This window comes from Caloenas nicobarica, chromosome Z (genome assembly GCF_036013445.1).
Source record: "Caloenas nicobarica isolate bCalNic1 chromosome Z, bCalNic1.hap1, whole genome shotgun sequence".
NCBI classification, from domain to species: domain Eukaryota; kingdom Metazoa; phylum Chordata; class Aves; order Columbiformes; family Columbidae; genus Caloenas; species Caloenas nicobarica.
In genome coordinates, this window is record NC_088284.1 from 54,981,379 (window position 1) to 54,997,358 (window position 15,980).

The window sequence follows — 15,980 nt, forward strand, 5'->3', positions numbered from 1 at the left end:
CAGCGGTTCATGCATGCTAATTTACTGACTTCTCTGTTGATTTAGAGTTCTTTTCTTTGCCCCTCTATGCTCAGATTTTCTAGTGTTTAATTTTTTATTTAATTTTGATGATTTTTGTTTTGCTGTTGCAATATATCAATGTTTTATGCAGGTGGCTATGACAGCTAACATCTAATGTCTTCCTTTTTTTAAGGAAAATCAGAAACTTAAGAAAGATCTTTTAGAAGCACAGACAAATATAGCTTTTCTTCAGAGTGAATTAGATAGCTTGAAAAGCGAGTATGCAGATCAAACTTTGAACACTGAGAGGTAAGGTCCTTCTACATTATAATATTTTCATGAGGGGAAAAAATCTGTTTTCTGATGTAGTTATTATGTATGCAGTTGGTAAGTGTTATTTTCTAAATTTGCTGTAAATGACAAGCACAGATTTGACACCATGTGAAGTATGCCATGACTACTGTTCACTTATTTTGTCACATTTCTGGAAGAGCAAGTTCTGGATATGATGTGAACTCTCATAATTTTGCAAGGAAGCCCATTGATTTTCCTGTGACTTCAGTTAGGAGTAAAAGTTATAGCATCAGGCAATTTTTTCCTCCATGACTTTCACTCAGATGAATATCTGGATGAATATCAGGGAGAATTGTTTTGGAAGCCTCCCACATTAGTCTCAATCGGATTTTTCTAAAGTGAATGAAAGCTGGTTCTAGGTATTAATTTAAAGGAGAATAAATGACAGTTTTGTTATGTGATTATCTTCAGATAACACAAATGATATTTCAAGGAGAAAGAAGACAGTCCATATGGTTATTTTGTTGATCTATTCATAGTTTTTGTTGAGATATAATGGCAGAGATCACTGAAGTCACTAAGTGTTTTTACTTTGCATGAACTGGCTTTTGACATATTTCAGCAGAAATGTAAACATATTTTTAAATATCTTTTTCTCACTGTATACTTATCACATTTATAAATTATTTTTGCAGAGACCTAGAAATGATCCGAGAGTATACTGAAGACAGGGATAATCTGGAAAGACAAATTGAAATACTTCAGTAAGTTCTTAGTGATTCAAATTTTTATTAACAAATTAGCCCCAAGATACTTGGGGGGCGATGTTTTTGTATGCAAAAGACTGGGATGGGATTTGGGAAAAAATATGTAGTAAAAATACTGAAATGGCCTCAGTTCTCATAGAAGGTATTATGCTAATCTTTATAATTTCATCGTTTGTCTTCCTGTGTACTCCAGTCAAATACTCAAGTGACGGCAGCTATTGCTGTGGCTTCTAAGTTTTGTGTTTTTCACTGATGATTTTGTTTGACCTCCACCTTTTCCCAAAGAAAAATTGTCATGTCAGATTGTGTTTCATCAAATTTTCAATTTCAGAAGGCTGTATCTATTTGGAATGGCATTAGTTACCTTCCTGATTCTTATCTTTAGCTCCATGTAATTGTGCACCAGGTGATTTCTATACACATAAGTTTTTGGCAGCCTATTCATGCTCTGTTTATACCTTCTAAACTATTTTTACCTCAATGCTTGTTATACAGAGACTTGGGGAGTCAACCTGCACCATTTATTGTTAGGCAGAGCTCTCCACTGACTTAGACAGCCTGAAGGTATTAAATATTTATCCAGCAGACATGGCAACTTCTTGAATTTGGTAATGTGTGACTACTGAGCCACTAACTCTTCATGTTTTTTTTCTCTTCTTTTTTTTCTTAGCCTCACTGACTTTCATTTGTTCTATGATAAGGTGAATAAGATTTGAGTCTGTCCATGCCATTATAAAAATTATTAATTGGCTCCTTTTTTAATTCACTTTGCTTCTCCCTGTCTTATCGTTATCTTGAAAGTACTACGTGTATGCAGCATTATACAAGGGGTGCACAAATTTTTGCTTGCAAGAAGTATCATAATAAACAGAGTTTTTATATCCCTAGTTGATTTCTTTATCCTAAATATGTTATTTCTTTCAAGCAGCTCAATCACATCTGTTCTTAGAGTCATCTCAGCAATACGTATAGGGTAGTCACTTTGTATTTTGGAAATGGTTGTACCAGTTTACTGCTCTGTACCTGTTTATTTGTTATTGTTCCTACAGCGTCTTTTTTCCCCTCAGCTGACCACAGACCATGCCACAGGAGTGAAACCAGTTTTCCTAGGGTGCTAATGGAGGCTAGACTTCACCGTGCTAGATTCACATACAATCATTTGTTTGAGTATACGACAACACAGTTTTAGTCCCACATCACTGTTTCGTGTTCATCTAAAGAAAAAGAAAATGGGTTTTGGATATGTATTTTTTCAATTTTTCTTTGTGATAAGTTACATAATTTTTAATGTTTTCTTTACTCCTACAAGTTAAACTATGTTTCCTTGTTAGATCAGCTAATAGAAAGCTACATGACAGCAATGATGGTTTAAGGAGTGCACTTGAAAACAGTTTCAGCAAGTACAACAGATCATTGGTATGTATGTATTTATGATTCTGTTATGTTGTACTAAAAGGCTTAAGAATTAACACACCACATGCATATTTGTTTGTACTTCAGTGAGTACTCATAAAATTGAGTTTTATTCAGTGGACTCACTCTGGGAATACACTTGTGTAGTTGAATTTTGTTACATTTTACTTGTGTTTTGTGAAATAATGGAGTTTTGTTAGAGCACAACTACTTTCTGAGGTGCTTTGGGAAACAGAGATTTTTTTAATATGCTATGGCCAAATGTATCTCATGGGGTGAATAAATCAGCAGTTTATCTTGCACTGAAGGGAAAATGTTTGTATTGTCTATATGGTAGTGCCCTACTACTGAAAACACATCTTTTCAGAGAACTGCTTTCTTTTAGCAGCAAGGTCTTAACCTAATTTGAACTTTCGTCCACGCAAGTCCCTGGGAGAATGAATAGCAGGGACTGCTGATAATAGGGACCTCAGTCAGACCTGTTTAGGCTATCACAACTGTACCTGGATCTGTTGTAACAGATGTAACCTGGTATCCTCTGAACCAGAGAAAAGAAGGCTTGAAAGTTAAAAAAAATCTGCTCTACACTACCATTTTGCAATATTGAGAAACCTGTTAAAACTCCAAAACTAATGATTGGGCATCATCAGGAAAGCAACTAACTGTTTTAGAAGAACACGGCCAGAGTAAAGGGCCCATAGAGAGAACTGGCCAGGAAGGAGGAAAATATGCCTGTTTCCAGCATGCCATACCAATGAACATGAGTGCCTTTTGCTGATGTTGGATATCAGAGTTTCACTGCAGATGCAACAGAGATACCGTTTCCTTCTCCCATGCCCTGAAACATAAGCAAGGGAAGCAGATTACAGAGAAGACCGAGGAAGCTGTTCTCAGTGAATACATGTGTTGGGGGACAGCAGAACATACCAAATCCTCTGTTACATGCTATCAGCTGAAATCTCTTCTCTCCATTATCTCACTTCAAGAACCAGGATGTATCTCTACGGAAACTAGCTCAGCTACTGACATTTCCCTTTCCACTCTAGTAGTCGACATGCCATTTTTGTAAATATTACTTTAAAAGTTTAACATTACAAAGTCTTCAGGTGTAGTCAATGAAATAATTCTCTTGGTATTTCTGTTGTCTATTGAGGTTGAGTGTGGCTAGAAAGTTCAGTATTAAAGCAACAGTGGAGCCTAAATGCTGAATGTAATGGGCCTTTTGACATCCAGTCCTATATAAAGCATGAGATTTAATTAAAAATAAGTAGTTGAATATATATGAAAATACACAGTAGTAATTTTGATGATTCACACTTTTTTCATGACAAATATAGATGGTTAAACTGTGTTCAACAAACCTATACATTTGTTATGTATCTGTCGCAGCGGTTAGCAAACACCTCACCAGGAAGTACCATTTCTAGAAGTAGTCCTAAATTTAATGGTGGACAGTCTCCTCTAAACCCACGGTATGACAGGTAAGCCAGGTTTGGTTTTGTTAAGTTTAAAAACACTAGGGCATCGTACTTGTCTTAGAAGAGCAAATGTTTTCAAATAGCAGAGAAAGTAGTTCTACCTGATTCAGAAGGAATGTGTGACCATAGCGTATGAACTGAAGTATGCTGAAGTCAATAGGAACTTCTTCAATGACTTCAGGAAGCTCAGAAAAACTCTTCTCAGTGCAAATCGTGAACTTACAGGGAGTTCAGAGAGCCTCTTGTTTGGTCTTGGACTGTTTTGATTCTAGTTTGACTCTCAGTCTCTCGTCCTTGTCTCTAAGAAACTGAAAAAATGTACTGAGGACCTCTGTTAGCTGGCTTACTCAGTGCTTAGGACAGAAAACATTTTTGGTCGTATCTTTGACCAGTATGTCTGGTTTTCTGATGTAATAATTATTACAAAGGTATGTGGGCCTAATTCTTCAGAAGAATAAACATCCTCATCTCATGCTGACATGCAAGAGTAGTGAATACACTTCAATGTTAACAGGGTAAGAGCCATAGAGATCATTAAGTTACCTAAATGCAAACATCAGATTGTCAGAGCTACTTCGGTTTTGCACTTACTAAATGCAGGTCATTGATCAGAGCTCCCTCAGATGATTGCAGAGACTCTCAGTGAAGTCACTGGCCATTGGATCCAACCTCAAGTGCTATAGATCATGCTATGTTTTCACACTTTTTAAAAAATAGCTGGAACTAACAGCAAAAATATTGTGTCCTTATCAAATTGATTGATTGTTTTGTCTTATTTTTCTCGCAATGATACTTCAAACTCTAGAGAGATCTCTGTTACAAGTTCTTAGTAGTCTGTGTTTTGCATTTTGCCAGAGAGGTGAATATCTTTGGTAGGGATCAAGTTGGATTCTGCTTCACACCAGTAATATCCGTATTCATTCAACAGTGTACCTTTATTCTTTTGTCTCCATGTGAGATGTGTTTGCTGGCTGTAAAGTTTTGCTTGTCACAAACTTATTTTTATATTGAATGTAGGTAAAACCAGTTCCCTTCTGTTGGACACTGCAGATTTTGAGAGGCATCCATTACTAAGTTGCATATTACATTGAGTAATTTTCGGAAGAGACAACTAAAACCTCTCTGGAGGCTTAGTGATCCTTCTCTGTGAATATTTATTAGTATGTGGCACATGGTGCAAACCTTGCATTCCCGCAAAAGCAGAAATGCAAACTAGTTTAAAAGAAAGTTTATGTGGCAGGAATAAAACTTAACAGGCATGATTTAGTGTTGAAAGACAGAGATATGAATATCACAAAAGCTGTTCATTTTCATTACTTTGTCAGTCTCCTGACATCAGATCAGTGTTAAGAGATACTGATTTGCATTCAAACATGTTTTAAGCTATTTACATTAGTAGGTATACTTTTTCTGTTTTTAGCTGTATCATACATCCTGGTCTGATTTGCTTTAAGCACATATGAAATTCCCAGCACTGAATTCATGCTTCAGTGAGGCTGAGAATTGACTAATGAAGACCTTTATTTCAGCGGATGCCTGACAAGCCTAACTTTGTTATAACATGCACCCTTCCTCTGTTTTTTAGTGATTTGGTATAGGCTAGTAGTTGCATGAATAGAAATAGCATGAATGCTGTGATATTCCACAGCGAAGATCACACTTATGAGTGTACTTGTTCATAGCCTGAAATGATGTAAATTGGTGATTCTCCCCAGTGGCGTGGTGTGCCATTGTTTTGGGAACTCACAGCCCCAGCAAGCTGTCTTTACAAGGACTGGTGCTGACCCTGTCTGTTCCAGCAGTTTAGTGCTTCACATCCATTCCCAACAGAACTGAGCCAAACCAGTACTCTCTTCCTCGCTCTGCCTTGGAGACTTTTTCTACCTTGCTATAATTTGTGCCTGTCCCTGTTTTGCTGCAAGAGTGGGATAATGATTATAGCCATTGTAAACTTTTTAAAAAGATTGATTCTTCTAAGATTCACTCTATTATCTTTTTTCTTCGTTTACATAAATAAAAACGAAATTGTTTTTTCGGTAAACCATACTGTCATTGCTGCATCCATTTAAGTATTTTTACATATTACAGCATCCAGAATGACCTTCCTTTTGAAGGAAGGGTTAGGGGAAAGAAAGGACTTTTGTGTAAAACCTTAGGTTTTGTGTAGCATACCAAACTGAAAGCAAACATTTTTCAGTGACTTCTTCCACCATTACTGATCTCCTAAACTCCCTTTCTCCCTTTTCTATATTTATAGCTGTTACTTATTGAACTCTGTGCCTCTGTGAGCAAATGTATCACTTAAATTAAATTAAATTCATGGTAATTTTATTCATCTTTGAATAGGCCTAAATTAGCTAAACCATCAGCTATCCTTTTCTGCCATTGATATCTTCATAGTACGTAATTTTCTGAATCTTTTTTAAACAATTATTTTTTCTGTGTGTGAATAAACAGGCATTCTTACTGAGACTTGGGAAGTCATCATGAATAACATATCTTATAATTTAATCTGAGCATACTGAAAGATATGGTTGAAAACCAAATTGTTTAGAAATGCAAAATAGGCATCAACCTATCTCTTAAACTGTACAGTTAGCATTTTTAAGTATTGACTATTCCAGAATGTCTCAGATTTTGTCGGGAAAAACAATCGTGGAATAATTTTATTTCCCCCCCTCCCCAAATTTTCTTATTAGATCATCTCATTCTTCTTGTGTGGATGAAGATTATGATTCTTTAGCCCTTTGTGATCCTATGCAAAGGATAAACTGTGAAGTTGACAGCTTACCTGAGAGCTGTTTTGACAGTGGTTTGTCTACCCTGAGAGATTCAAATGAGTATGATTCAGAAGTGGAATACAGGCATCAAAGGATCTTTCAAAGGTCACAGTGTATGCAAGAAAGCTTTGGTGGTGATGCTTCTGATACAGATGTAAGTGCCAGACTTACTCCTTCCATGAGAAAGAACAATTTCCTGTTTTTAAAATTAAATGAATCTTTGCCCATAGGCCAGTTAAAACTAAGTATTTGGGTTGTATGCATTTAAATGAGATTAGTGACTTTTTTTTGAGAATGCATAAATAATTATTCCTTTTTAAAATAAAATGTTTATTTTGACATTTTTGATAGATTTTTGAGGTAATAATTTAAGTACATGGGAGTTTTAAGCATTGTTAAACAGCATGCAGACAGGAGCCTGTTTTCTAGTGATTAAAAAGAAGATACTATAGAAGTAAAATATATTTCCATTCACTTCCTCTTACTGTGAAAAAGTGACATATATAAGAAAAAGAATACTGTTAGTGCATACATTGACTTACACAGTAAGTCTCAGAAAACTTAGAAAGATACGAATGTGTTATTGTGTCTGTTTTATTGTTCGTAAAAGGGAGAGCTTTAGTGATGACTACATAGGAAGACTAGTATCAAGCACAATAGAACACAGGGTTTTTCTTTAGAGCAGACCCTTTACTGTGCATTTAATAGAGACATTTAGTCTCTCTTTGCAGTTGAAAATGCAATGAATAGTGCTCATTACAGCTGTGCTGTATTTAATTTAGCTTGAGTAGTAATAGCATAGCAAGTGATGTCTTGTAGGGAAATTCTTGATCTTCGTAAAATAAGCTTCGAAATAAAGGATTTGCTTATTGTAATTATTTTTTAATCTGAAATTTTCCATATGGAAATTAATTTGCTCTAAATGGAAAGTGTACTGAAAGTACATGTGCCAAATAGGAAATGTGTTTAAGGACCAAATGTAGGCATTGTGGTTTAAGCCCAGCTGGCAAATGAGCCCCATGCAGCCTCTCTCTCACCCTCCCCCGCAGTGGGATGGGAGAGAGAATCAGAAAAGTAAAAATGAGAAAACCCATAGATTGAGATAAAGACAGTTTAGTAAGTAAAGCAAAAGCCACGCACACAAGCAAAGCAAAACAAGGAATTCATTCAATACTTCGCACCAGCAGACAGGTGTTAAGCCATGTTCAGGACAGCAGGGCTGTAGCGGTTACTTGGGAAGACAAACGCCATCATTCTAAACGTCCCCCCTTCCTTCTTCTACCCCAGCTTTATATGTTGAGAATGACATCACAGGGTATGGAATATCACTTTGGACAGTTGGGGTCAGCTGTCCCAGCTGTTTCTCCTACCAGCTTTTTGTTCAATCCCCACCTTTTTGTTGGCAGACCAATATGAGATGCTGAAAAATCCTTGACTACTACTTAGCAACAATGGAAATATCAGTGTGTTATCAACATTTTTGTAATTTTAAATCCAAAACACAGCACTATACCAGCTACTAGGAAGAAAATGAACTCTGGCCCAGATGAAACCAGGGCAATAGGCTATAGTGAGCAGTAAATGTGAATAAGAACAGAATAGTCACAGTATTTCTACAAGAATTGCACAATTCTGTTTGGTCCTTTAACTCTTTAATCCAAACTGATAAAATTAATATTTTAATCAGTTTTAGCTATGCCTTTTCAAAAAAACCCATACTTTTCTTGACGGAGCTAACATACTACCTTGTACTTCAGGTTCCAGAGATCAGGGATGAAGAAGCATACAGTCCTGATAGCAGCAGTACGATATTAGACTGGAAGCCCTCACAACCAGCAAGTCAAAGCAGCTCAATTGCTTCAACAAGGAAATACATATCTGCTCTCGTGCCTCAGGTAACCAGTTTTTAGAAAAAAAAAAAAAGTGTTTGATAGAGAGAGTATTTTTATATGAGTTGAAATAGATGGCTTCTTTTTATTTTCAGTCAGATTCAACTGAATTTACTCCGAAATACCCCAGTTCAGAGAAAGCTTACAAAATTGTTCTTGCCGGAGATGCAGCAGTGGGAAAATCCAGTTTCCTTACCAGACTTTGCAAGAACGAATTTCGAGGCAATACCAGTGCAACCCTGGGTACAGTTATTTTTCTTGTTAAAATACTAAAGTGAATTTCATTGCCATTCTGCAGAAGTGGGTGAAAAGAGTACCCTCTGGTTTTGCTTGCTAGGGTTTTCTGCATATACATATGCAGTTTCTTAGGCCGTGAGATCTAATTGAGTACTAAAGCATAGAAGTGCCTAACTGCTGTTTGGAGTGGATAATGGAGTGCTGCTCTAATCTAGTTTCTCTTCGCAAAGCACAAAACCTGTTCCAGAACAACACAAAGCACTAGAAAAGGGGGTTTCAGTATAATGCACTTAGAATGTGTGTATGATCCTTTTTGCATTTTTCATTGCTTTCTTGTCTTTTCAGCTCTTTTGTCCTTCTTCGGTATTTCATACTATCCTTTGATGTCTTTCATACTATTTTTTGTCTCCATTTCTTCAAAGTGTTATTGAAGCTCTGGTTTAAATGCAGCTGGAAGGATTTCTGGCTGGCTTGTGTCTATTATTATAACTGTCAGCTAATAAACTTTTCTTACTGATTCCAAAGACTGAATTTTTGTCTTCCAATCAAATCATAGTAATATATCTGTTTTATTTGGTCTAAGTCAGGAGTTTTGTTCTAATTTATCTTTTTCCTCCTTGACATTTGAAATAATGTCTGTTTTATAAAACATATTCCCTTCTTCCGTAAAACTGTTCAGCAAAATAAAGCAGAAAGGGATCTTCTTGTTTGCTGGTCATAATGTCAAAGTTGTATCAACGCTTCTGGGAAAATATGATGGTAAAATATTTCTTTAAATGTTTCTCTAAAGCCAAATTAAATACATTCAGGGGATTATTGCAGTTCAAGGCTATATGACTGACTGAATGATATATATGACTCAATCTATTAAAAGAGATGAATTTTGAATTAACTTATATGTGGCACAGAAGTTGATTTTCTGTGGGGTTTTTTTTGTTTGTTTGTGTTTTTTTTAAGGTGATTGATGTTTTTGATTAGACTATACACATTATTCTTTTCAGGCGTGGATTTTCAAATGAAACGTCTGATTGTTGATGGAGAACCTACAGTACTACAGCTGTGGGACACAGCTGGGCAGGAGAGGTTAGTGTTTCTCTGCATTTATGTAATTTCAATTGCTTTATTTCTAAAAGATGTTTGCCTTTTTTCATATAGGTGAAAAAAATTTCACTAAATATTATATGGCCCTACAGTAGGTAAGTCAGTATGGCCATATATAAATGTCTATAGACAGATGTGATTTTACTCTGCTGAGACCTCAGGACAGGTGGATGTTTATTTGTTAGCTTTGGTGATACCTGAGGTAATCTTTTCTCTCTGTAGAGAGAAATAGTTGAGGTTCACCACAGCATTAATTAATAAAATCCGTATGTTGCTCTTGTCATACAAAAAGATGCAGCAGATGTACCTTCTTTCTTCCATTTTCAGTCCTATGCTTTCTTTGTGCTTACAGACCTGTATTTCAGAGCAGGCTTTATCTAAGATATTCCCCTCCCTTCACTCTCCTTTCCTCTTCTTTCCTTGAAAGTCCTGATCCTGATTTGCATTTTGCTTAGTGTATGAAAATTTCTTCCCAAAGGCTTTAAAAAGACTGATGGTAAGCTTGTACAGATTGCTGAATGTATATCCAAGGTTCTTCAAATTATTGTGTAGAGTTTCCTGAAAATCTTACGCTGTCCTTAATTGAGAGCCTTTACTTATTTACTGACAGCTTTTGAGGCTTATTAAGAGGTTAATCTAACACTGTGAAAGTCAGTTTAATCTGTTAGTTGACCAAGATTTGTGTTGGCTGTATGTGTTTACTGTTGCCTGAATGAGTGATTAAGTAGGTAATCAGAGGCCAAATCATTCTCCTCCCCCATAATAAATTTATGAAGAATATTTTAATATATGATATAAAAACCTAGTTACTGTACTTGGTTGTTTTATGTTAATGGAAAAGAAGACTGCAACTGATGAATTAATTGCTAGGATGCTTATTTGTTTCATATTTTTTTCAAATGAAGCAGAGTAACCCACTTAATTTATGAAGTTATATGTAAGTGAAAAAGCTTTGCCACCTAATGTGGCATTAGTGGTAGACTTGGCAGTGTTAGGTTTACAGCTGAACTTGGTGATCTTTAACATCTTTTCCAACCTAAACAATTCTGTGATTCTGTGATTCTATGATTCTAATCAAAAGTCCAGTGCACAGCAGATTATTTTTAATAGATAGACTGTAGATTGTTTTGATGCAAAAAATATTGATTGCTGCTTGGGACAGAACCCTGTGGATCCTTATGCAACATTTATAAACCTACATCAGCAATTTTCAATAGCTACTTATCAAAAAAGCTATAAGAAAAAACTCATCTTGTAATGTGGAGAGAATCTTGCTCTAAATAAATTAAGTGCAATAAAGTAATGGTGAGTTATTAATGATGTTATATTGGATTATTTTTTGACAATGTGGCCTTATGCAAATTATTTCTTTCTGGAAGATTCCGCAGTATTGCTAAATCGTACTTCAGAAGAGCAGATGGTGTCTTACTGCTGTATGATGTAACGTGTGAAAAAAGCTTTCTTAATGTGCGAGAATGGGTGGATATGATCGAGGTAAGAACCTTAAGTATATAGAACTTACAAACTATGTTTCACCACATTGTTAACCTTATTATTTATGAAATTTGCATATTTTCTGTATTGGAATTAGCCAGACTGCAGTGTCTCGTAGAAGTAAATGCTACATGGAAGTCAGAAATGTATCCTGATGTATTCAGTTAGTGTTAAAACGGATAGATCTTTTTGTGTAAAAGGGTATCATGTAATCACACTCTTCCTGTTTGCTTTCTTTTGAAATGAACATGACAGCCCATTTCAGATACTGTCTTGTGGATGGCTTCAGTATTCTGTGGAGTCTCTTCATTTTAAAACAATATGTGTGATTCTGTAAATGACCTATAGTTCAAGTGAAATTTTAAGTATTTCTTTCTACTATTACATCTTATTTGTTTATTTGAATATAAATTTTCATTTACAGGAAAGGGTTTCTCCCTTATACCAGAGATGTTTAATAGAAGGGAAAAAGATAAACAAAATCTTTAGTTCATCTTCTGAAATCCATTTATTCTAGTCATGGTAAAGGAGTTGGTCACTTTTCCCATGGTAATTTTGTCATATAGCATTTAAATATAGTTACCATTTTCATTAGATTAATTTAGTACATGAAATTCTTTGTTGGGAAATAGGGCTTATGGGAGTGGAAGCACATCTTTGCAGGCTGTTTAACTGTCTACTTGAAGGTTGACTAGCTCATAAAAAGTTATCAACGTGACTTTCATAATTTGTTGGTTTTTGTGATAGTCTGCAAGACTTCGTTTTTGTGGGAAGAAAATCAGTGTGATATGATGATGCTAGTTACTTTCTTGTATTCTGAGTAGAATAAAATCCTCTTTGCAGGATGCAACTCATGAGAATATTCCAATTATGATGGTGGGAAACAAAGCAGATCTCCGCCAAGCTGTTACAGAACAAGGACAAAAATGTGTGTCTGTAAACTATGGAGAAAAGCTGGCTATGGTAAGCTCGTAAGTCTACCTCTTTAGTATAAAATGGTCTTAAGAAATTTAATCTGAAAACCGTGTGACAAGCTAGTAAACAAAAGTAATTTTCTAGTGAGTTTTTCAAATCTAGTAATTAGGATTCATAGATACTTTTCATGAAAACTTATTTTGATGGTGTTTGCTGGGCTAAATGACATTTCAGTTGTCCATTGAGCTGAATTTCATTATTGGCTGAGACAGTCTTCTCAGTCTCTACGGTGAAAAAGTGGGTGGATCAGGAGACTGAGTTTTTCTGCCGCCAAAGAGAAGTTGCCGGTCCAAATATGAAGCATACTAGCGAGTGTATGAGGTGCTTTGCCTGGCTTGTGTCTGTCCAGCTTTTGCGTGGAATATTTTCATCTTCAAGATTCTATCTGGCATTCTTGCCATGTCTGCAGAAAGAAAAAAGGAACTTTCTGCTGTAAATAGAAGTGTGGACAAGTTTATTTCATGTGTTTATATCAGGGATAAGGGATGCACATATTCCATATTTTGCAGAAAAAAATGTAAAATCTTTCGAGTCTTGAGTTGCTGACTACTTGTGCAATTGGTTTATTTTACTAGGGCAGATATAATGTCTGTTACTTATGGAATGATATTTCTGGTTAAGCTACAATACCAGATGCTGTAGTTTATAAGCAGGTAACAAGCTGGATTCAATAACCTTCCTAGCAACTTTCTTCTTATTTTGCAATCTCGTGGACAACAAGATTGACATTAGCATATCATGTGGTTTTTGTTCAGTTTGTTAATTCAGAATATACTGGATATAAAAAAGATACAATTAAGAAGCAATTACTGGGTTTTTTTCACCATGCTAAAGAGAATATATTGGAGAATGAAGAGTACCAGAAAAAAATCCTGGTAATTTGAATGTGTGTTGTCTTTCTTAGTATTATTGAGGAAACCATTTGTAATTTAATATACGTAGTCAGATGCGAAACATTTCAGATTAGTTGGCTTAACATTTTATTTTTACTCACAGACTTACAATGCACTATTCTGTGAAACAAGTGCTAAAGACGGATCTAATATTGTAGAAGCAGTTCTTCATCTTGCGCGGTAAGAAGTCACGTTTCTATTTTCAAATAAACACATCTGAGTATATTTTGTAAAAAGGACATTATGTGTGAATATACCTACAAAGACACACATGTACATTTAAAATTGTACCAACATCAAATTCAAGAGACAAAATTTAGAAAAGAACGCCCTCTTATATCTTTATAGATAAATGCAAGATGGGATTTATTCTCAATATAATCAAGTAAGATTTTTGCTTGCAAGTGTTGCAAAGCTGTCTCAATAATTAATATTTAAATTAGAGCTCAGTTATGGAGCTTAGAATTATAAAACCTGTTTAGTGACTGAATTACATTTTTTAATGGTGCATGGATTTACTTTCTTAATTCTTCCTTAAAATAATTTCAAATGCTTATAATTATATGTATAATTGATTCTTAATTCTTTCATATATATTTATATATAGTTAGTTTTATTGCTGACCATTCTAATCTCACATATTTTCTTTGAAGTCCCTTTCTCTAAAGTATTTAAAAGACAGAAATTCTCATTATATCCATTTAGCAACTTGGTATTTCTGTGATAATGTGTGAGCCAAACATGAGACTTCTACTACCTTTCCAAACCATTCTTGATTACAATATAATTTCGCAGGGCTGATGGCATGTAATGAGACCTCAGCCTCTGATTTTTCAGTTTAATACATGGAACTTAAGGCCAGAATTACAAACCATATTCCTATGAAGTTTGCAGCAGCCTAGTGCAATAATCAAACTTTTTGACATTTGGTCAGTATTTTATTATTCATTGTTAAAATATTACTGGTTGCATGGCTTGCATACAAAATACTGGCTTTCTGGAGAGGATCATTGCTTCTTCACACAGGACTTTCAAGAGCACCTGTATTTCCAGGAAAATGCATCTGTCAGAGAGCAAGAATACTGAATGTCAATGTGAAGTTAGTTGCTTATTTGTTAAATGACTAATTTGCAAGAACCTGGCAGTGAATACAGTGGTGGATTATAAAATTAGAGAGCATACATAGCACAGTTATATATAATATTAATCACAGTTGCAAAATCATCTCTAATGTTTAAACACGATAACTTTGTTTCACGGTTTCAAGGATAAAAAAATGTTTTGGCAGTCTGAGTCTCTCTTTTCAGAACCTTAAAAAAAAAAAAGGTATTTTTCTTCACAAGGTTCATTGATCCTTAAATAGTCTAGACATTACCCAGAACCTTGGTCTGGAACAGTTGGCTGCAATTTCTTTACTCAAGTCTTAGTAATTTGTATTCTTTGAAAGAAGGATTTCATTTTGAAATAAAAATTTCTAAAGGAACATTTCATTAGAGCAGATAGTCTTACAGACTTATCTGTTACCTCGTTGCAATGTTCCTTTCTGCCACTGTTACGTTGAATAACACAGTGTTCTGTGAGGAACTTCATGAATTTATTCTACTAATATGAGGAGGACTTAAATTATATAGACATATATATCTATATAAAAGCAAAAAATTTTAGAGCTGGCTTTCAACATTCTAGGGGGCCCATAGTAAGAATCCAGATCAATAATCATATATACACAGCTTTTAAGTCTGCATTTATAGTTAAAAAATCCAACAATATGCTTTTTTCATTTAAGAGTAAATTGTAGTTGAGATTGCAGTTACTTAGTTTCGTACTTTCAGTTATGAACATAGTCGGTATTTAGTTTAACCACACAATAGATGATGGTGGACTCTCTAAGATATACTGAGAGAGACGGAACAGTGAACATGCATAGAAATATATTAATTGAGTGGATTTTTTTGTTTGTTTCATTGTTTTTTTAACAGTGAAGTGCGAAAACGAAGTGATAATCAAGATGATACAAGGTCGGTAGCCAGCCTGGCTGGGACACCTGTCAAAAAATCGGCACTCATGAAAAACTGTTGCAATGTTTAAGTGACAAATGCTTTTCCTGACCTAAATAACCTGTATATTTAAAGAGAAAAATGAAGGATTTCAAGAATGTATTCTTTATATTATGGGATTATACATTTGTGTATTTAAAAGTTGCATATCGTGTTAAAAATCCAGACTCTACTTTCTACTCGTTCATATTTATGCACTTGCTTTGCCCTATAGGCTCTGTTTTCACTTTTCATAAGTAAGAGAAGTCAACGGAGTGAGCTCAGAATCAACGTTACTGTAGTCACTGCATACAATATTGTAATATATTTGATCTACTTTACCTGCTTGATTAGGGGCTCAATATTTCTTGCATACAGAACATGATACTATCGTTATCACTCATAAGAAAAGACAAAATTACAGCTTCAATTAATTTAATCTCTTTTTGCTCATGTCTACTTATCTAGTTTTTTGAAGGCCTTAAGTTATATGTTGGTGAAACATTTATCAAGAAACCCTCAAACCATTAAAAGGTTGCCTAAAATGGTCTCTGTGGGGAGAAGCCAGTGGTAGGTGCATGGGATTCTGGTGTAATTTTGCAGAAGTTTGAGAGTTAGAATTT

At 35.0% G+C, this 15,980-nt stretch overlaps 1 protein-coding gene across 1 annotated transcript in view; it reads left to right on the plus strand.

Annotated features, from left to right (window-relative positions):
- RASEF (RAS and EF-hand domain containing) overlaps positions 1-15,409 on the plus strand; it is a 33,368-nt gene extending 17,959 nt beyond the window's left edge. Inside the window, exons 6-17 of the mRNA XM_065657191.1 lie at positions 194-309; positions 990-1,058; positions 2,393-2,477; positions 3,864-3,955; positions 6,652-6,886; positions 8,490-8,627; positions 8,717-8,864; positions 9,860-9,941; positions 11,339-11,453; positions 12,297-12,416; positions 13,425-13,501; positions 15,301-15,409. Of these exons, the coding sequence (XP_065513263.1) occupies positions 194-309; positions 990-1,058; positions 2,393-2,477; positions 3,864-3,955; positions 6,652-6,886; positions 8,490-8,627; positions 8,717-8,864; positions 9,860-9,941; positions 11,339-11,453; positions 12,297-12,416; positions 13,425-13,501; positions 15,301-15,409 (1,386 nt within the window). The remainder of the gene's footprint in view (positions 1-193; positions 310-989; positions 1,059-2,392; positions 2,478-3,863; positions 3,956-6,651; positions 6,887-8,489; positions 8,628-8,716; positions 8,865-9,859; positions 9,942-11,338; positions 11,454-12,296; positions 12,417-13,424; positions 13,502-15,300) is intronic.
- The last annotated feature ends 571 nt before the right edge of the window (positions 15,410-15,980 follow it).